A 23,318-nucleotide genomic window follows, 5' to 3' on the forward strand; every position below is an offset into this window, starting at 1 on the left:
CCAATTTCTACATTGTTAATCTCTCCTCGAAGCTTCAATTTTTGTTTTATATTATTGAGGGAGATTTTATTTGAGAGATATTTATGATTCTAATTTTATTTTCTCTAAGTCATTTGTGGACTTTATTTTGTAAGAATTTTTCTTACATAAAATTGTGAACGAAAATGTGTGTATCCACTCTTTTTAGAGAGTTTGTGAGATTGTTCTTAGATTTCCATATCTTTTGTAAGGGTTGCTGAGCCCGAAAAAGAGCGTTGTAACGGTTTGATCCTGAACCGTGGAAATGATCGGGTTTCTTCTTGCTACCGAAAAAAAAGGCTTTATATTGGTTTGACTCCTACCATGGAAAGAGTCAAAGTTTCTAATTTTTGCAATTAATTTTCTTTATTATAAATTGCATGAAATTAATTGTTCGAATTTGTTAATCATGTTTAATGGTCAATATTTATATTTGAATTATTTGGGTGATGAAATTAATTAAGGTGTTTGTATTTCTAATTTGTTGTTTAATTTTGTGTTAAAATTAATTGTTTCTAAAAAATTTACATAATTGTTTAATTTTGGCCCACCGTAGTAAAAAGTTTCATTAAACCCTATTCACCCCTCTAGGGTTGTCATAACGATCCAACAGGATCGGGTTGACCCGAGATTTTCAAGGGTAACTCGAGACTCAACCCAACCCGGTCGGGTTGGGTTGGGTTCGTCGGGTTGTCGAGTTCCTTGAACACCTCTAAACAAATCTATGTCAATTATCGCTGAGGTTTTACCCTTAATTTTGGTCATCATTAGTTTTCTAATGATTTATTTTATTTACATTATTTTAATGATTTTATTACACAATTATGAAATGTGGCCTCTCTCCTTATTTTTATGTTTTGTAGACATTTGCTGACACCATCCAATAAATCATGCCCCCCACTTAAATTTTTACTTTCCCTCCCTCTTTTTCATTTGAATATGATTTTCTCTCTCCTTCTCTTTCTTTTTGTTCTTCATCTCCTTCTCTCCTTCATCTCTCTTCGTGTTCCTTCTCTCTCTTCTCTCTCCTCAAACTTTCTCTATCTTCAACGAAGAAATGAAAGAAACCGTCTCGCTTTTTCCGTCATTCGAAGAACATCGCAAACGTAAAGTGGAGGTGGTTTCCCCATGTAAGGATAGAAAATTGTTTATGAAAGAGATCGTTGCCGCCCGGAATGCCTTCGCAGAGAGAACAACAAAACGAGAAGGGAGAGAACAAGAAAACGAGAAGAGGGAGAGGGAGAAAAACCAGAAAGAGAACGAGAGAGGAGAGAGAAAACAAAAACGAGAGAGGAGAAAGAGAACGAGAGAGGAGAGAGAGCGAGAAAATGAAAACGAGGGAGGAGAAAGAGAGGCGAGAGAGGGAAAACATACAAATGTGACTGCTTAATTTTGAAAACGTTTGAAATGAGTTTTCAAAGTTTTCAAAACTGAAATAATACTTTTTAATGTGAGAATCAATTATCAAATCAATAAAAATCCTTTAATCTTCCAATAACAGAATTTATGCAAATCTTTTCAAAAAAGGGAAAAAAAATTCTCGTAAATCAACTTAAATGCTACACATAAATACAGACATTTAAAAAAAAAAACTGAAACTATTTACTTTAAAATTTTAATATTTTAGAAATATTTTGTAAAATTAAAAAAAAATGGAAAGATGATTTTGTGAGGTCTACCATTAGAGTTACACAAAAGGCAAATCATTTTAGTAGGTTAGATTTAATAAATTATATATAAAAAATGAGAAAATAAAGGTTGATTTGGGGGGATTCATTTGAAAATTCTCTTTTAAAAAGAAAAAAAGTTTTGCAAACTACTTCATTTTCCCAATCTTTTATTTTCTTAAAAAATCTATAATATTGAAGAAAATCCATAATGAAAATAGAAATTAATTTCACGTATTCCAGATGGGTTTGACCTCTTCTTCTTCGTCTTTTCTTTCAAAAAAAAAATACTGAAACTGCTATCCCCACTAATTAAAAAAAACTGAAACTGAAACTGCAATCCCAGTCCAATCCCGGTCCGGGATTGTGCTATCTCAGACCGGGATTACAGTTTCAGTTTCAGTTTTTTTTTAATTAGTGGGGATAGCAATTTCAGTTTTTTTTTTTAAATCAGTGCATTTATGTGGAGTATTTAAGTTGATATACGTGAATTTTTTTCCTTTTTTGAAAATATTTGCGTGGATTCTCTTATTGGAAGATTAAGCTAGGAGGATTTTTGTTGATTTGGTAATTGATTCTCACATTAAAAAGATTCATCATTTCAAAATTTGGATTTTTTTCTCCCGCTTGTATGCTCTCTTTGTCGCTCTCTCTCCTCTTCCTCTCGTTCTCTTTCTCGCTCTCTCTCCTCTCTTGTTCTCTTTCTCGCTTTTCTCCCTCTCTCTCTTCTCGTTTTGTTGTTCTCTCCCTTCTCGTTTTGTTGTTCTCTCCACGAAGGCATTCCGGGCGGCAACAACGTCTTTCATAAACAATAATGTTCTATACTTGCATCGGGAAACCACCTCCTCTTTTTCGATCCTAGATTGTGAACAAGATTTACTTTATGCTTGCGATATTCTTTGAATGACGGAAAAAGCCCGACCGTTTCTTTCATTTTTTCGTTGAAGATAGAGAAAGTTTGAGGGAGAGGGGAGAGAGATAAGAAACACGAAGAGAGATGAGGGAGAGAAGAAGATGAAGAATGAGAAGAAAGAGAAGGAGAAAGAAAATCAGATTAAATGAAAATGAGGGAGAGAAAGTAAAATTTAACTCAAGTAGTGGAGGGGCATAATGGTCATTTGATTTATTGGATGATACCAGCAAATGTTTACAAAACATAAAAATGGAGAGAGCGACCACATTTTATACTAGCATTAGAAAGGCTATTCAGCCCAAAAACCCCCAATTTAAGGTCAAATTGCCCACCATGATTCTATTGCATTTATAAAACATTACAAATGATCCAACGAATTCAAATTATGTTTTTTAGACGGAATTCAAATCATGTTGAATGGTTTAAATAAAATAGGTTAAATTCTAAGTGTCATCTTTGGATTTCGAAAATCAAGAGTCTTTAACTTTATAAATAGGGGCAGTCGTAAATATGACAAGAATATTTAGTAAAATAAGCAAAATAGCAACCATTTCCGAATGAGATGGATCCTGAGATCATGAAAAAATGATCAAGAAAGGTTTAAAAGAATTGATAGTCACTGTTTATACTAACAAAGTGCACATTCTTTTTCGGTAACTCAATCGTAAGAACTCCAAAGTTAAGAATGCAAACATGTGAGTGGGGACAAGATAGTGGCGCGGTCAGGTCCCAGACGATGTAGGGGAATGCCGGTGTAAAGAGGTGACGAATCTGGATTCAGGGCCTGGGCGTTACAATTTTATCCAATTGTTTTTTTCATATGAAAACAATGGTGCAAAAAAAAATTAAATATAAAGTTATAAAAGATTTATGTGGATTAGGATTTCGGACCTGGAGCGTTACAATTATATCTAATTGTTTGTTTCATATGAAAACAATGGTGCAAAAAATTTTTTTTTTTTAATATAAAGTTATTGTTAAAAGGTTTATGTGGATCAGGATTCAGGGCCTAGGGCGATATAATTTTATTCGATTGTTTTTTTCATATGAAAACAATGGTGAAAAAAAAAAATTTAATATAAAGTTATTGTTAAAAGGTTTATGTGGATTAGGATCTCGGGCCGGAGCGTTACAATTATATCCAATGGTGCAAAAAAAAATTTAAACATAAAGTTATTGTTAAAAGGTTTATGTGGATCAGGATTCCGGGCCTGGAGCGTTACAATTATATCCAATTGTTTTTTCATATGAAAATAATGGTGCAAATTTTTTTTTAATATAAAGTTATTGTTAAAAGGTTTATGTGGATCAGGATTCCAGCCCTGAGCGTTACAATTATATCCAATTGTTTTTCCATATGAAAAAATGGTGCAAAATTTCAACATAAAGTTATTGTTAAAAGGTTTATGTGGATCATGCACAGCAAAAAAACAAACTGAGTTAGAAATCTGATATATTTTATAAATTTAAATTGTTGATATCATTTATATTTAGTATCTAATTAATATTAATATAAAATAACTAGTAGTGATATAGTAATTAATCAACATTATTGATAATATTAGTATATTAATCAATAAATTGCAATGGTAAACTAGAATTTAACATTTGAAATACCACTAAAAATAATAGTTGATATACCATTAAAAATTAAACATTTGATATACCTTTTATTTAGTATATCAGTTGCAAATATATTTAGTTATTGTAAATTAGAGGTGCATCATATATATATATAATTAGAGGTATAATAAATACATCTGATGATGTATATCATGGGTACATCTGATAATGTATATCAGGATTATCAGGTGGTACATCGATGTATATCAGAAATACATCCCTATCGTCGGATATATATTGGGTGCATATCAGATACAGATGTACATTGGATTTATATCAGATATACATATAGTTGAATTTATATCATATATCGTAAGGGTAAAATCGAAATAATAAAAATTCCGAAAATAAAAATTCAAGTATTTTGCTATATTTGAAATTTTGAAAAGTTAGTGACATTTTTTGAAATATATGAATTATTTTTGCTACCAACTACAATTACCATTATAAATATTGTATAATAGATTTCTAAATTTTAAAAAGTTTCTTCATTAAATTTATGTCCAAATTTAACTATGCTCGCTTTGGCATAAGTCAAAAATCTATTACATGAAATATTGAAAATTTTTAGAGTTTACCTATTAGTCGTGTAACATCAAAATTTTTTACATAAATGTTTATGGGAAACTATCTCTCTGATTTCCAATTCCTTGGATATGCATTTTTTTTTAAATTAAGTTTGTAAATATTATTTTAACCATTTATTTCCTTGTTTTTTCCCATTAAAAAGGTTCTTAAAATTTAAACAAAATTTTGAAAACTAAAAATAATTGTTTTATTTGTTTTTGAAATTTGGCCAAAAATTCAAAAGTTTGTGAATAATTATGGAAAAGTATCGATTTATCGAACACTTTTTTAAATTGAGATTTATGAAATACAACTTTTAAAATAAAATTTAAAGATAAAATCTGCAATCCATCGGAATTCGAGTGGGGGAAGGAATTGTTAATTGAGAGTCGTAATTGGTAGAGGATTTGTAATTGGATTCTTATTTAATGGTTTGTTTTTTCTTCTTTCTTTTACTTTTCCCTCTCCCTCTCCGTTCCTCACACAATCTTCTCCCCCTTTGAACTAAGACATGGCCGATTGGACCGATCTTCCTACTGATCTCCTACTCCAAGTTGCACATTATTTAGATGCGTACACCGATTACGTTCGATTTCGAGCAGTTCGTCGATCGTGGGGGCGCGTTTTGCCGAGGCAACCCCGACACTCGTACTACAACATCCCATGCCTCATGATTCCCTACCATCCTCACAATGACAACCTTCGAGGTTTCTACAATGTTTTAAACCAACAAGTTTACTACTTGGAGTTGCCTCAACTTACCAATCAAAAATACATTGGCTCTTCCAAAGGTTGGTTAGTGACTTTGGACAATGGTTTGACATTGCAACTCTTGAATCCTCTTACCAAGTCTCAACTCCAACTCCCTCCCATATCTTCATTTCCTGGCATCATAGGGTATGACCCTAATAATCAAGGAGAAGAGTATACTCTTCTTCGTCCTATGGATAAGATCAATACCAAAAGTCGAGCTCGTGTCCATGGTGAATATATAAGGAAAATTGTTTTGTCCTCTCTCGCCCCTTCAAATGATTTTATGGCTGTCGCCATATATGATTCATCCGACAAGTTGGCTTTTACGAAGTTTGGCGATGATAAATGGACTGCAATTTCTACATCATTGAATAATTTTCATGATTGCATATATTTTGACGGAAAAATTTATGCAGTAAATGTTCTTGGAGACCTAGGGGTTTGTTCCATCGACGGCACTCCGACCCAGCTAGTAAATTTGCCCTTAAAACGACCTAAGTTGGAGGTGACATCTAAGTTGTATTTGGTTGAAACAAATGGTGATATGTTGATGGTTGAAAGGCTTTCAAAGTACATGGCTCTTTTTAATAGAGGTCGGAGATGCTACGGTTACAAGACAATTGGATTCAATTTATTCAAGTTTGATTCCGAGGGATGGCTCAAGATTGAGAACTTGGATGGTTGTACTATTTTTTTGGGGTTAAATACTTCCATCTGTATCTCATCCAAAAGTTGTCCCAAGTTAAGAGGTAATCATATTTATTATACATTTGATCACGAAAAGGAACCAGCTCAAGTTATAGGTTCCCATGCTTGCTACGATTTTGGTGTTTTTGACATGACAGATAGAAGTCGTCGATGTTTATGGCATGATGATCCTTCAGATCCATTTGTTTGGCCTCATCCAATATGGGTTGTGCTTAATTCTTATTAATCTTATGCTGTTTATTCACAAATATATATACATATATATTTTGTGTCATTACATAGATTTATTGGCAAAAGTAGTACTAGGTTAGTTTTTTAATCACATTATTTTGGTTAATTATATTGTAAATTGTTTTAATGGTGAGATTGTTATTATTCATTTCAGGAGAATGAATTCAAATTTTGCATATCCATTACATACAGATCACTAGTTTAAAAAATTGATCCTTCCAAACCAAAACATATATATGGGAGTAGTTACACTATTAGTTTTTTTTTTTTTAATTAAAAAACTGAAACTATTAATAAACAAAAAATATATTAGTTCAGTACAAATATTCAAGGCAAATTTGTGTATTACAAGAAAATGTATCTATTAAGAAAAGCAAAAATGGTTAGAATTTAGTTTTAAATCGTCAGCTTAAAATTTGAGCCGAATTTTAGTAACAATGAGTCCAAATTTTGGAACTATATTTATTTTCCAACTTTATTATATAATACTTTAATTATGTATAACGATGTAGTCTCTAACATAAAAAGAAACTCGCGGCCCCGATGTTTATCAACAACCGTAGCGTCGCGACGATAGATGCCAAGGACTTGGATTTAAGCCATCTGCACGACGGTGTGCACGGAAGGCCAGTGTGTGCCAAATCCGTTCCGATCCGGTTGGAAGCCGTTGGGGCGTGGGAGGCATCGACAATCGGCATCGTGCATTCCGACGTGCGCTCTGCCAACTGCCCATCCTGCCCACGACCGACGCCGACGCCCGAGGCCCAAACATACTACCGCCCCGAACGAGATGAAAAGACTCGCTTGGGGTTCGTCATAATTAAATATGGATCCTCGTGTAACAATTTACCCAATATTATTATTATCATTATTTTATTATTATTATTAAAGAAAAGTAAGAGTATAAAGTGTTTTTTTATTTTTTTTTGAAAGATAAAAAAAGTGCTTTGGACCCATTAATAGTATTTTTAAAATATTTCAGATAACCAAAAGTTATTTGAGTAACTATAAAAACAGATAAAAATTAGTACTTAAAAAGTATTTTTATATTTAGCATTTAACTTCTTTTTTTTTTCTTTTCTAAAAATACTTATATTAACTCTACTGTGCACCAAAGTTTCCAGTCAAATTGTATTACCATGAAATTTATAAAACAAACATATATTCTAGCACCAAAATTTTAAAGTTACGGTAATTCTATGCAATTTATAGGTTTATATTTATTACACATGTTAATATTGTCCAAGTAGTAAATTAGTCTTTTAATGTCAACATGAGCATAGATCAACTAGTTAAGGTACCTATCTTCGACTAAACTGTCTGTGAGTTCAAATTCGTAGCTCCACATCTTAAAAAAAAATTTTAATGACATTTTTAGGTAATTGTTAGAAGTTATGGACTTTTTGGATTCATTTGGTAATATTTCATTGCTCATAAGCATTTGGTAGTTATTTATTCTTGTTTCTCATTTTAAGTAACGTACAAATTTTGGAAACAACAAAATCATGTTTCTGATATGGTTTCAATTTTCTTTCTTTACAAAAACATAATAAATATTAAAAATAAATGTAAGATAAAAACAGTTTTGAATATTTAATTTTAAAAATTAGTTTTCATATAAAAAAATTTACTTATTTTTTTAATTTAAAAATTTAAAGAAGGAAAAAGAAGAAATGTTTATGTTTTTTTTGTTCAGTAATAATAGAGAAATAACAAGAAACAATAAATAATTACCAAACACACTTTAGTTTCTATTTATTAAATAAGAAAAAAAAAAGAGAAACGAGAAAAATGAAACAATAATCGGAAAAGTTACAAAATGAACACTTAATTTCTCAAGGCAAGAAATTCAGGGCTTGTATTTGAATTTTGAAAAAAATATATAATAGTTGTGTAAGAGCTACTGTCCCGAAAGTATATAATTGAGGATTTGTCCTATAAAGTACTAATAATTATAAAATTTACAACCCGTCGAAGAATAGAATAATAGGAAGAGTTATCGTAATGACAGATGGGTGGGAGTTTGAACAAACGACCTTTTGGTCGAAGATAGACTCAGGTTCGCACTATGACTAAACATATATTTTGCTACATTATCAAATTGTCACGACTTTTAATATACATATATAGTGAGAGTTTGAACACACGATCTTTTGGTTGGAAATGCATGCCTTAACCAATTGAACTAGATTACGATATATAAATATTTATTTGCCACTTTATCATTCTGCAGTCACAAAATATATGTTTCATAAAATCTGTTTTAGGCTCGAAGATGTCTCAAAGCCAACCTCTTACCTAATAGAATTGATAAATATTTCACAATAGAACCCAAAATTAATATTAAATAAATTGAAAGCCTAAAATAATAAAAATAGCAAAGACATACAGATAATTATGTTAAATTTTAATGTTTCAGAAAAATCTGTAACTATTTTTTGCATCCATTTCAGCCAAAATTTGATTCGGAAAATATATTTTCTACATTTGTAGAAACGTGTTAATCAAACATGAACTAAAAGTCTATTTCCCTTTTTTCTTTTTATTTTTAAAAATTTTTTAAAAGTCTTTTTATTCCATTTATTGATCATATTTTTGAGTAAAATATAGTTTTTGGTTCCTAAGATTTAAAGTTAGTGTTCGTTTGACTGCTGAAGTTTTAAAAGGGACATTTTAATATTTGAAGTTTGAAAAATGGTTCAAAATAATCAATGAGCTCATTTGACTCGAGAAAATGACGTGACAGTTAATTGGGTGATTAGATTATGTTGTTTGACATTTTTAAATGAGTGGACAAAAAAATTAGAATAACATATCTTCACTAATGGAATATCGCTATTACACTATTAGAATTATCACTTTTAGTGACTTCACTAAAATTCTTAAAATGTCGCTATTTACTTTTTATTGACGAAAACAACTTCGCCGCCGGGACGAGGTTCGCTAGATAAGAGTATCTGTAGAACTATGACAACGTAGACAGGGAATGTTGTGAGAATTAGCGACGTTTTTGGTAGCAACAAAAACACAAGTGTTGCAAAAATTTTAACATTTTCACCCTTTCATTGCAATTTCTGCAGCAGTAATCAATTACGTCACAAACTAATTTCAACTTAAACCTGTTTTGTTGCTAAAGCTACATTTACATCTTCCTTCTGGCAGCATACATGTATTTTGTTGCCAACATGTTCCAAGACCTCTCAACGGATTGTCCGTGAAATTAGTCTAAGTACACGTAAATTGGCCCGAACACTCATAGACTAAAAACAAATGTTCCAAGACCCCTCCCCACCGTTCCATGTATATCAATTATTTGATATTGAGACTTATTTTTCTCATTATTAAATCTACGTTGAGTTGAGTTTGTAAAGAGTACAAACAAAATCCCATATTGACGAAGAAAGAAAGTGATCCATGATATATAAAACAGCACAATTATCTTTATTGGTATGAGATATTTTGGATGAAACCAAAAGCAAAGTCACGTACAATATCATACTATCATGGAGATACTAATAATATAGAGATTTTTTCATAAATTTACTGCTAAATCTAAAAAATTCAAAATTTTTCTTATATCCAATGCAAGTTGGCAAAGTTTAAAAGTATAGGTTAATAAGATTTTATGTCACTGAAACGAGATAAAATAAAACCATCTAAACAATCGAAAATATTCAAAATTAAGAACATATAGTGGCTAGCTTCGGTGGAAATCATCTCCAACGTCTACGGGAAAATTGACAAAATAAGCCTCTGCAGGGGCCTTTTAAGTTTTTTAATCGCCCTTTGCCAAATGACCTCCAATGCCCCTCCTTACTTTGGATACCAAATTTTAGTTTTCCCTCCTCCCCCTTCTTGGGGCCTAATATACCAAATTTTTATTTTCCCTCCTCCCTTACTTGAAAACGCTTCATTTCTCTCTCATTATTTTTTTCCCTTGTTTTGCTTCTCTCATCTACAGGCAACTCTCGATGCTTAAACTCCAGCATCTATTGGTCTTCCATTTCTCTCTCACTATTAGGGTTGTTTTGCTTTTGTCATCTACATGCCACTGACTGTCGATGCTCAAACTTCATTATCCATCGGTCTTTGTTTTGAAATGTTTCGTTGGGCTTGTTCGCATATAAGTTATTTATTTGTTTGTTTACTGGGTTGTTGATTTTTAGACGTGGAGGGAGAGAAGCTGACAGACAGGGCGTGAAGGCAAGAAGAAGGAGATCGTTAGCGCGTTAAATGGATATGGATAGCTACTTGGAGTATGTTATAGATCGAGATCGTTCATTAGCGAGAGGGAGATCAAAAGCGTTCATGAGCGAGAGCGAGATCTGATCGAGATCGAGAGCGTGCATGAGCTTGATCGAGAGCGTACAGCGAGAATAAGGTTGATCGTGATCGAGATCGAGAGCGTACAACGAGAGCGTGCATGAGGTTGATCGTGATCGAGATCGAGAGCGTACATCTAGAGCGTGCATGGGCTTGATCGAGAGCGTGCATGAACGAGAGCGAGAGAGATGAAAAGACGTGAAATTTAATTCTTTCAATTGTTGGTTGATGTTCTTTAAATTAAAGGCTGCATCTATTTATTTTTTTTATACTTATTCAATTTCAGTCTATTGAGAATAAACGGGTGTAGTGGAAAATAGCAGCGAGAGTGCAAAACAGATAACGAAAAAGATCGTGAATAAGCTTGAACGAGAATGAGCTTGAACGAAAATGAGACGTCATCATGAACGATTAACAGCACCATATAAGTGGATATATAATAATGTGGAAGAAATAGTAATAAGTAAGCGACCGTGATGACAATAAGGATAAATAAATTTTAGAAGTACAACGAAAATCAACGAAAATTATCACGAACGAGAATGAACGTGTAAGAGAAAGAAGACTGTAGGATATTGAGAAAGAAAGCAGTAACAACAAAAATAATAATTGATTCATTAAAGTAGCAAACAGGGGCTCCATCCATCCATCCCATTACAAAAAGTTTTTTTTAGTAGCTTAAACAAAACAACCACCATAAGCTACTACTATTGGGATTTTAAAAATTATTATTATTATTACGGTATCGACGTAGACGGGTCAGTGATACAACACATCCCATTACCCTATGCCCATTACTGCACTGTGTTTCACCAAACATATCTGCTCTCGTGAGTGCAGGAAGCTGCTGCCATTCTATATTTCATTATGAGGAAGCTCGGTAGTCGACCGCACCTGTGCGTTCATAAGTTTTCTGTCCTGGACCCACTACAAATGGTAAGATAGGTAGTTCATTCATACACGCATAATATTTGTGTTTCGACGAATCTAATGTTGATTGCGTTGTGTGTGTGATGTTGCTGTTATGCAGCAAGTTATTGCCGCAGCAGGTGGTCCCTACGCACGAATCAAGGGGAAGGTCGTCTAGGACACGAGCAATGCTTGGGACGAGTATAAGGAGTGCATGGATGTCGTGCTGGGTCACGTGGAAGATTTCATTCCATCCTGGGTGGACGTCGACGTAGTGTACAGCCCGCTCTGTATCAGGGATCACTGGGTTCTGGTTGCGATAGATATGACCCAGTCCGAGATTTTTGTATACGACCCATTGCCAGGCCACATTTCCACGTCGAAGTTGATGACAGACATACGGCCGTTGAGTCATACAATACCATCGCTTTTGTACGCATGTGGGCTGATGGATACGACCGATTGCAAGCTGAAGAAGACTTCGTGGCGTGTATACCATCCTACGACCGACACGAGGCAGAAAGGTAGTATAGACTGTGGTATTTTTGCATGTAAATTTTTGGAATATCTTGTGTCGGGTAATAGTTTAGAAACTCTTGTTCAGGCTGAAGTGTCGCACATTAGAAGGCAGTATGCGACACAACTTTGGCATAATGAACCTTACTTTGAATGAACCCAATTTTTTTTCCATTGCACCTTAGAAGCTCGCTCTCGATGTAAATCGCTCTCGATGTTATCCACTCTCGATCTCGATCTTACTCGATCTAACCCGAACTAACTCGATCAAAATCGCCCTCGATGTTATCCACTCTCAATCTCGATTTTACTCGATCTAACTCGAACTAACTCGATCAAAATCGCTCTCGATGTTATCCACTCTCAATCTCGATCTTACTCGATCTAACCCGAACTAACGCGATCAAAATCGCTCTCGATGTTATTCACTCTCGATCTCGATTTAACTCGATCTAACCCTCTCGCTAACTCGATCAAAATCGTTCTCGATGTTATTCACTCTCGATCTCGATTTAACTCGATATCGAAGTAAATCGTTATCGCTCTCAATCTAACTCGATCCCGATCTGACATGATCTCGATTTCGTTATGTCCCCTCTCGACGCGCGCTTTCTCGATATTGTCGTTACAGCGCATGATCACGATCATTCTCGCTCTCGATATCGTTTTTTATTCACAGTCGCTTCTACTTCTTTTCTTTTCACACACGTCGTCAGATGCATTTAATGCGATGTGGCTTATTGAACTGCATGACAGAGTGTAATGGTAACATGTCATTCACCAATCCACTCGCATTCATTTTATTTTATTTTGTCAGACAATTTTCCCAATATGAAAAAAAAAATCGTTCTCATTAACCCATGTCTCCCCCCCTTCCCCCACTGCCTAGCATTAAGTTCATCTTCTTCTTCTTCTCCTCCTCCTTGCTCGGTTGTTGAAGCATCAGAAGGACATTCATTGCATTACACTTCCTTATCACACTGTAAGCACTCTCTCACAACCTTTAATGTGTATTCACGTGTTAAATTAACTATTCTGATGATTAATACATCAGACTTTTCCCAACATTCCCTGTCATGTTTTTTTTTTAACTATCCCACACTCATTGAACTAGACAGGTACGTTTTAAATAGATACCGTTTGAGGACTCTGTGGCCTACATGTTTTGTTCGATAATCTAAAATGCATGTATGTATTTGTCCCCTTCTAATGCAGGATGGAGATTGGTAAAAGTTTATTCATAAGATTTGGTGGTACGTGGGAAGACAACACAAATTCGTATGTCGGCAGTGAGCTGAAAGGAATAATTGTCCCACTTACAATAACGTACAAAGAACTGAAAAATCGGTTGTACAGAGTGATGAAAGTCGACCAGAATGGTACGACCTGGTAATTAGGGTACCGTACCACTTGGCATGCGATTCACTGCCAATGTTCGTAACGGATGACGATGACCTCCGATTTGCATTAGTCCAAGAACAGGTCTCTAAAGTCCCACTGTTTGTATCGACCGTCCTTCGCGAAAGCATTAACATACAGTCATCTAGATTAAACCAAGATGGAGAGCAGTCCATTTCCAATGGAGGATCTGTACCGGAAGAAGGTTCCACGGGGGTAGATGAGTGGGGGTTGAACGACGTATACATGCAGGACATGTACAGTTCAGACTGTATATACACTCAAAACTCGGAATTGGTCGCCCCCGCGACACGCATGCCTCCCGTAATGCACGTCCCATCAGATGAGATAAATAATACAGCACAAGTACACCATGCAAGTCCTCGTACGGTACATGTATTCCTATTTGATGAATTAAATAATACATCACAAGTACAACATGCAAGTCCTTTGACAGACCATGTTTTCCCATCAGTAAAACCCTCATCCAGTGACCCTGGTAATGTTGGTGATCACCAAATACGAGTACCTCAATCCCCAAGCACCGTGACTATAGAACTGGCCACAAGGTACAACCTTTTACCAGGCGGATCGGAACTGCACGTGGGGAAGATATTCGTTTCAAAGCAAAACCTGCGTATGGTGCTGTCAAATGCAGCGATGCGATTTAACCGTGAATACAAGGTCAGCAGGTCAACGAAATCAAAGTTCGCTGTTCGCTGCATCGACAATACATGCAATTGGAGGGTTGCGGCCCAATCCATCGGTAAATCTTCGATATTTTGTATATCAAAGTATGTAGATGCACATACCTGCACGATTGACACTGTGAACCACGACCACAAACAGGCGAGCAGCTGGGTCGTAGCGAATCTTATTAAGGATAGAGTTGCTGGAACCGGTCGTATTTACAAGATAAAGCATATTAAGGAGGATGTCCGTAAAGAGTTCGGGATGAACATAAGTTATGACAAGGCCCATTGAGCACGAGAGTTAGCATACGCTATTGTTAGGGGCAGACCGGAGGACTCCTACATGCATCTCCATGCGTACGGTGAAGCGATAAAAATAGAGAATCCAGGTACTATTTTCCACCTCGAGACTGAAGGTTCGCTTAACTTCAAATACATGTTCATGGCATTGGGTGCCAGCATTAAAGGGTTTCAGTCAATCACAAGGCGTGTAATTATGGTTGATGGCACACATTTGAAGGGGAAGTTCAAAGGAGTGCTACTAATGGGTGTCGCCATGGACGGGAATAATCAAATATATCCACTTGCATTCGCGATTGTAGACAACGAAAGCGATGCATCGTGGAAGTGGTTTATGAAGAACTTGAAGGACATGATCGGAGACCCACAAGAACTTGTATTCATATCTGATCGACATGTAAGTATCACCAATGCAACAAGTGAGATATTCCCGGACGCATTCCATGCTATATGCACTTATCACCTAGGGAACAACATAAAGTCTCGATTCAAGAATGCTGCATTTTACAAATTGTATCAGGATGCAGCGTATGCGTATCGGAAGTCACAGTTCACGTACTACTGGAACCAGATACTATCGATTAGATCTGGTTCACTTGCCAAATACTTACAAGAAATTGGGGTAGAACGGTGGGCCCGATGCTACCAAGTTGGTAGAAGATATGAAAACATGACGACAAACAGCGCTGTGTCGGTAAATGCCCTCCTTCGAGAGGCTAGAGAGTTACCTATCACTAAGATTGTCGAATTCATCCGCGAATTGCTACAGAGATGGTTCCACGAAAGGACTCACTGGTCCACCCAAAACACCTCTCATTCAGACTATGCAGAAGAGTGACTTGCACTACAGTTTGAGAAGTCTCGTCGCTACACAGTCAAACCAGTCGACTGGTGCATGTTTCATGTTGAGGACGGTGGCTTGAACGAGACGGTTGATTTGAATGCCCGTACATGTACATGCATGGAGTTCCAGTACATGGGCATTCCATGTTCGCACGCAATTGCAGTAGCGAGACACAAGAATATAAATTGCCACACGTTGATCGATCCATGCTACAGTGTGGACTCCCTAATTGGTGCCTACGCTGAACCAATCTTACCGGTAGGCCACATGTCGGAATGGAAAAGGCCAGCTGATTACCAGCCTATTCCCATCCAACCACCACGACTTGTTAAACGTGCAGGCCGGCGTAGAACGCAACGGATCGCCTCAACCGGTGAGCGTCGTGTTGTGAACAAGTGTTCTCGATGCGGTACATCGGGTCACAATAGACAGACATGTACTAACCCAATTACGCAGGCACGGACATCTGGATGCATATATGGGAGGACGGTGTAAGTCAATCAGATAGGGCAGTTCCTCCTCTATGAGAACACCTAACTTCTGTAGTAGTATATATATTTGTTCTTCAGTATCTGGAATCTGTCTCGCTTTATGGCTTATTTTGTCTCGCTCTCGTTGACTCGATCTCGCTGTCTCGCTCTCGTTGACCTGATCTCGTTGTCTCGATCTCGATGTCTCGCTCTCGCTTTCTTGCTCTCGTTGTCTCGATGTTATGTTCTCGATCTCATTCGCTATCGTTCTTCTCCATGTATATTTATAATATCGCAAAGATAACCTATCTTTCTCGCTATCTCGCTTTCTAAATTTCTCGACTTCTCTCTTTCTCGCTATCTCGCTTTCTAAATTTCTCGATTTCTCTCTTTCTCGCTATCTCGCGTTCTAGACGTATGTATCCATACCCACTTATCTTATAATTAAGAGGTTAGTAAGAGGGAGGGTGGTTAATTAATACGCCCTTTCAAATCCTCAGTCCCAGTTGTCTTTCCACCTTTCCAATGCAGTAATTAATTATTCTTCCTACCCATTATCGATTTAATTATTTTTTCAATTTTCCCCTGTCTTCACATGAAACCAACCAAGAATTTCTCTATATATAGATACCACAAAGTACACAACAACGACATCCAGATTAGAAGTATCTATCTATCTAACATTTATTAGAAGCAAACATGTCAACATCTTACGAGTCGGACGGTTCCTCTTCCGACGGAGCAACCAGTCCTATCTCAAACCATCCCTCCTCCTTCGCGGAGAACGGAGTGCCAAGTAACGGTCCTCTTCAACAAGCACGGGAAGAAAACGACCAACTCAGGAGAGAGCTACGTCGAACGCAACACGAGCTCAACAACACGAGGTATAAGTTAGCCCGGGTTGAAGAAACGCGGGACTTGCTGGAGGGACTGCTGAACGAGGAGAAGGAGGAACGACTTCGTCTGGAGGACAGGGTGGATCTGTTACTGGCCCGTCTACGTCGATACCGTAATAATAATAATAATTTTTAAAATCCCAATAGTAGTAGCTTATGGTGGTTGTTTTGTTTAAGCTACTAAAAAAAACTTTTTGTAATGGGATGGATGGATGGAACCCCTGTTTGCTACTTTAATGAATCAATTATTATTTTTGTTGTTACTGCTTACTTTCTCAATATCCTACAATCTTCTTTCTCTTACACGCTCATTTTCGTTCGTGATAATTTTCGTTGATTTTCGTTGTACTTCTAAAATTTATTTATCCTTATTGTCATCACGATCGCTTACTTATTACTATTTCTTCCACATTATTATATATCCACTTATATGGTGCTGTTAATCGTTCACGATGACGTCTCATTTTCGTTCAAGCTCATTCTCGTTCAAGCTTATTCACGATCTCTTTCGTTATCTGTTTTGCACTCTCGCTGCTATTTTCCACTGCACCCATTTATTCTCAATAGACTGAAATCGAATAAGTATAAAAAAAATAAATAGATGCAGCCTTTAATTTAAAAAACATCAACCAACAATTGAAAGAATTAAATTTCACGTCTTTTCATCTCTCTCGCTCTCGTTCATGCACGCTCTCGATCAAGCCCATGCACGCTCTAAATGTACGCTCTCGATCTCGATCACGATCAAGCTCATGCACGCTCTCGATCTCGATCAGATCTCGCTCTCGCTCATGAACGCTTTTGATCTCCCTCTCGCTAATGAACGATCTCGATCTATAACATACTCCAAGTAGCTATCCATATCCATTTAACGCGCTAACGATCTCCTTCTTCTTGCCTTCACGCCCTGTCCGTCAGCTTCTCTCCCTCCACGTCTAAAAATCAACAACCCAGTAAACAAACAAATAAATAACTTATATGCGAACAAGCCCAACGAAACATTTCAAAACAAAGACCGATGGATAATGAAGTTTGAGCATCGACAGTCAGTGGCCTGTAGATGACAGAAGCAAAACAACCCTAATACTGAGAGAGAAATGGAAGACTGATAGATGCTGGAGTTCAAGCATCGAGAGTTGCCTGTAGATGAGAGAAGCAAAACAAGGGAAAAAAATAATGAGAGAGAAATGGAGTGTTTTCAAGTAAGGGAGGAGGGAAAATAAAAATTTGGTATATTAGGCCCCAAGAAGGGGAGGAGGAAAACTAAAATTTGGTACCCTAAGAGGGGCATTGGAGGTCATTTGGCAAAGTAGGTGATGTCAGCAAATGATTAGAAAACTTGTGTTTTGAGAAGGACGATTAAAAAACTTAAAAGGTCCCTGCAGGAGGCTTATTTTGTCAATTTTCCCAAATATTATTATGTTGCTAAGGCCGTTGCGCATCCATGTCTTCAAAAGTTCGAGTTAAGAATTATGAGGGTACAATCACAAACCAAATATGAAAATAAAGTCACTATCTTTAATCTCGAGCATGCATCAAAATCAAAATCTCAAACAAGAATTTCAAACCATCTTTGCTAGTTTCCACCGCCTGTCCAGGGTTGAGTCTTGGGATTTGACGGCAGACTTAAAAAGCCACTTACATACGCTTTACGCGCAATCATTTCGGATAGCGCTTGCATCCTCTGTATTACTTGCTACCGAATAAACCAATTTTAAAATTGGATAACATGTGCGACTGCGAGAACTATTTTCCATATTTTACCATTTCTTCGAAATTGTTCGCTCATAGCACGATAGAATTGTCCGATTATAGCCGACACGCTGCTACCTTCCTCGGGTATGTAAAAGACCGAATCCATTCGATTTCTAAAAAGGATTACTAATCCTTAACTTTTCGAGGAGTCCTTAATTAGTGGTTGTGAATGACTGATTTTTCTCAATCTTTTCAACCTTAGTTCCGTAGGAGCAAGTCAGAAAAATTGAGAAATAGAACCATCTTATTTGACTCGTTGAATAATCTCAAACATGAGTCATAATATCTCAAGCATGCGTCAAAATAAAAACCTTCCATGTAAATCAAAATAGAAAACAACAAACTAAGCATAAGTCTAACATCAAAACACATGATCATGTAAGAACTCCCATCTCCTCCTCCATCTCAAACTTAAGTAACAATCTTAAGCATACCTCAAAATTAATATCTCAAACTAAAGTCTCAAACTAAAGTCACCTGTGTCTCTGTAATCTAAAACATAAGCCATAATCTCAAGCATCTTTCGAAATCAAAACTTCAAACCTAAGCCAGAACCACACACCAAACTCAAGACTAAACTCACAATCCACCCCACCAACCATCCTAAACATAAGTAATAAGCCAAGTGTCACAATTTCACTTCTTTAGAATGTGCCAAATGATTGTGTGGCATTTGCCTAGCTCAATTTAGCAAGTTAGCCGAGAAAAATAGAAAATTATGGACAATTCAATCAAAGGTCTAGCCTCCCTCACATTTTAGCAAAAAATGGTTTTATAAAGCATGAGAGAGAACATTTAAAAATATCTTAAAACAAGCATGGTAGACGTTAGAAGCAAGAAAAATTGATTGCAAGAAAGTATACAACACTTAGTTGAGGGAGGTCTGATGACTACTTGGTCCCCCTATAATATATTATAAAACAAATTCGGTATGGCAGACATGAATGTCCATAGCGAGGAGTCACTCGCCCTCAAAACTCTATACAAACAAAACTAAACATCAAAACTAAAAACATGACATTAAAGTATGAGGATGGAGGGTGGTTTGGGCATGGCAAACACTCGTCAAACACTCGTCAAGACACCAAGTATACGTCAAAATCAAAGTTTCCAACATTAGAAAACCATAACACCAAACTCACCCCACGCCTCCCCTCCCCTCCCCTTCATCTAAAACATAAGTGATCTAAGCATACATCAATCAAAATCTCGAAAATAAATCAGAACCACAACACCAAACTCAAGCATAAATCTAATATCAAAACATGGTCATGCAATCATCTCAATCATATGTCAAAATAAAAATATCAAACTAAAGTAACAATCAACCCCCCTCCGTCATAAGTTAACCTCAACAATACGTCAAAATTAAAATCTCAAACATGAGCTAAAGTTGCAAACCAACCTCTAAACTAAAGTCACAATCCAATATACACCCTACCATCACAAACATAAGTCGTAATCTAAGTATACGTCAAAATTAAAAATTTCCAACATCAGTCCGAACCATAATATCAAGCTCGAGGCTAAGTCATAATCCCCAGCCCCCACCCCACCCCCACATCTCCTCTCCCCTCCCCATCATCTTAAACATAAGCCATAATATAAGCATACATCAAAATCAAAATATCATAAGTCAAAACCACAACACCAATCTCAAGACTAAAGTCACAATCCACCATCTCAAACATAAACATTATATACTTGAGTGATGAACTCCCTCCTCCAATAAATCTCTCTGGAATGTCATTGATTTGACTAAATCTTCTTTCAAATATCTGGTGCTGACATTCCAACAATTCTTGTATTTCTTTTCGCTGTTCTTCACGTTGACTCTCTAATAAAGTGTAGACCTCCAATAGTAAACACATATGTGAGGAAGGGCAAAGGGGTAAATTCCCCCTAGTATGGGTTAGTTAATTAACTATGGTTTGTTTTATAATTAGTCTGTTCCCTTAAATAGTTTTGGGATGGAATTATCTTGTGATGCCTGTTTTGTTGTAAGTGGTGGATTAGAGTGCTGGAGAGTCTTCAACCCTCTCGAACTGGTTGTTGTAGTGTAAGCCTTAGGGCTGTTTCTGTATTTTGACCATCAGTTAGTAAGGGAAACCTTACATAAAGCTTCTACCTTTGCAAGACGTGCCTCTAGGGTTTGAAGATACTTTTGTGAGCAAGGTGCTGATTCTTGACTTTGTTGTGGTTTTGGTCCATATCTCATTTTTTTCGTGTACGAGGATCTTTTTTCAAGGACCATACCCATAACTTTATCAGTTTTTGAAGTGCCTTCATCTTCTTCTACTTGTTTTAAGATTAACATATTTTCCTACACAAAACAATTATATGATTTAGTTAGATTAATATATCTATTGGAACATTAAATGAATACTTACATTTGCTGTCTTTGTTGCTTCGCCAATCCAACCCTCTGGAGCAATACAATGTGTTTCACTTGATTCAATCTAAATTGGGTGGTCAGCTTCGCCTATCCAATCATCTGGAGTAGTACAATATGTTTCACTTGATTCAACCTTAATTGAGTGGTCAACTTTGTCTATCCAACCCTCTAGATCAGTACAATGTGTTTCACTTGATTCGACCTTAATTGAGTGCTTTTGACCACAATATTCAGTGTCTCATTCGCTTATCAAATTATTTCGCATTTTACGCATCTTATCTCCATTCTCTAAATTTTGGTGGTATTTGGAGTTTTCAGATAAGGAGAACCATCTCGAGTTTTTCCATGAAATACCCATCTATTATAAAATAGAGACATTCCATGTACCTATAAATGACCTTCAACATCACAGGGTCGTTTCTTTACTAAATTTTGACATTTCTTGCATGGACAACGTGTAAACCCTTTCTCATCAAGATGTTTTTTTTGACAATTGAACGAACCATCTAATTCCATCGGTATATTCTTTGCTTTAACCTATCCGGGTTTTTTATCCAACTTTTATCTATATGCATCCTATAAAAAGATATATAATACAATTCATCATTAACATAAAAAGCATAGTAACGAACTTAAACATAAAAAAGCATAAACACCTCATCTTTTATCTCAACTAGCAACTAATCTGAAGGCAATTAAATGAAAACCAAACACAACTAAAATTTGAAAGCACAAACACTCAATCTTTTATCTTAACAAGCAACCAACATTGCAAATGGTAAATTATTTAATAGGCTTAACAAATACCGTTACCCACAAAAAGGAAGACTAAAGAGGAAGAAGATTACCTCGGCGGACGAATTCCTTCTAACCTATGGCGAAAAATGGTGAAGAACAGCGGCGGAAGGCGATAACAGTGGCGAAGAGGAAGAAAGAAGGGCATATTTATGCAAGCTTTTTGGGGGCGAAAATATTTTGCGTCGCAATGCCCAAAATGCTCTCATTTTGTTCTTCAATGGACGCGACGCAGAAAGATTTGTGTCGCTATGCTGAAACGCTGTCGTTTTCTATATTGCCGTTCTTCCTGGTTCCTCCTTCCCGCCTTTTTTTAATTTTAAAAATATTTTCTAATTTAAAGTTAATATAGTAAATATTTTAATTTTAAATTTCATTTGGGTCTTCCTTCTATTTTAGTCTCCTTATAATGTATATTATAATCTTTGAAACTCTAAGAAAATAGTCATTTTGGTATTTATTTTTATTTTACTTTTTATTAATAAACAATCTAACTTCAAATATGTATATTAACGTGGTAACATAAATATGTATTCAACTACATAGATTGATTTGATGTAAGTGTTAGGTGGACGGAGGTTTAAATTTGATCTTTATGCTTTAGTTTTTCAATAAGGTCCCAGTAGTTTTGAAATTTTTTAATTTGGCCTAACTTCATGAATCATTTATGTGACCATTATCATAGTGAATACAAGTCTCTATTTACTTATTAATGAGCTTGTGTTTTACAATTTGGCAAATTGTGAAAGTAGCTCCTTATATTAGGAGATTAGATCTAAATAAGAATTAAGAGGAAAATGAGTAGATTTTTCCCTTTGATAAAAAACAATTTAGAGACCATTTGTAAAATTTAAACCAACTTAATCAAGTTGAAGACCAAATTTCGAAACTTAGTCTAAACCATAATAACTATTTGAAATGAGAAAAGTTTCGATTTACTCCAATCATCTTCGAGTTGGAGAATGGCTTAATGGGAAGGATTGGGCACACACCCAACATATGGAACCTTCAATTAAGTGAAATTTGCTTCAAATTTCAGATTGTTAGACATTACTTGATGTTTGTAGTTTTCCTTTGATTCTGATAATATAATCTCTCAGGGATAAGTTTTTTACCCACGAATTAGACAAATTGTACTTTTTTTAGTATCTTTAATAATATTTTGAAATTGGTTCGATGATGAGGATGTTAAGATGTCTCTAAATAAAAAATAACTACGTTTGGTTGTGTATGAGAATGTTATCATAATTTCACTAATTGTTAGTTAATTTAGAGTATTAAGATTAATCAAAATTAATTTCCAACCATTAATTTATATGAATTAATTTTAAATATCTTTTTTTAGTACTGGGGTTTGAATAGAAAGGAAATGAGTAGGTGTTAATTAATGTTCATGTTAGTAAGTTAACTTTAAATAATTAATTGTTGTTAGTTAATTTATTTTTATTAAGAAATTTCAAAAGAAATGTATTTAATAAAATTATATGAACTTCTAATTGTAATCCATGAGTACAATAATTAACCTGAAGAGTGACGGATAAATGT

At 35.6% G+C, this 23,318-nt stretch overlaps 3 protein-coding genes across 3 annotated transcripts; all 3 read left to right on the forward strand.

The window, feature by feature from the left end:
- Positions 1 to 5,299: 5,299 nt before the first annotated feature.
- On the forward strand, positions 5,300 to 6,475 carry LOC111022516 (F-box protein SKIP23-like). The gene has a single exon (XM_022299680.1). The coding sequence runs from the start codon at positions 5,300 to 5,302 to the stop codon at positions 6,473 to 6,475; it is 1,176 nt and encodes a 391-aa protein (XP_022155372.1).
- Positions 6,476 to 11,926: 5,451 nt separating this feature from the next.
- LOC111022515 (uncharacterized) lies at positions 11,927 to 12,385 on the forward strand. The gene has a single exon (XM_022299679.2). The coding sequence runs from the start codon at positions 11,927 to 11,929 to the stop codon at positions 12,383 to 12,385; it is 459 nt and encodes a 152-aa protein (XP_022155371.2).
- Positions 12,386 to 14,661: 2,276 nt separating this feature from the next.
- On the forward strand, positions 14,662 to 15,456 carry LOC148209221 (protein FAR-RED IMPAIRED RESPONSE 1-like). Its single transcript, XM_088117457.1, has one exon. The coding sequence runs from the start codon at positions 14,662 to 14,664 to the stop codon at positions 15,454 to 15,456; it is 795 nt and encodes a 264-aa protein (XP_087973583.1).
- Positions 15,457 to 23,318: the final 7,862 nt, after the last annotated feature.

This window comes from Momordica charantia (assembly GCF_013281855.1).
Source record: "Momordica charantia cultivar OHB3-1 chromosome 9 unlocalized genomic scaffold, Mcharantia_2.0 BLBB01000009.1, whole genome shotgun sequence".
Classification (NCBI taxonomy): Eukaryota; Viridiplantae; Streptophyta; class Magnoliopsida; order Cucurbitales; family Cucurbitaceae; genus Momordica; species Momordica charantia.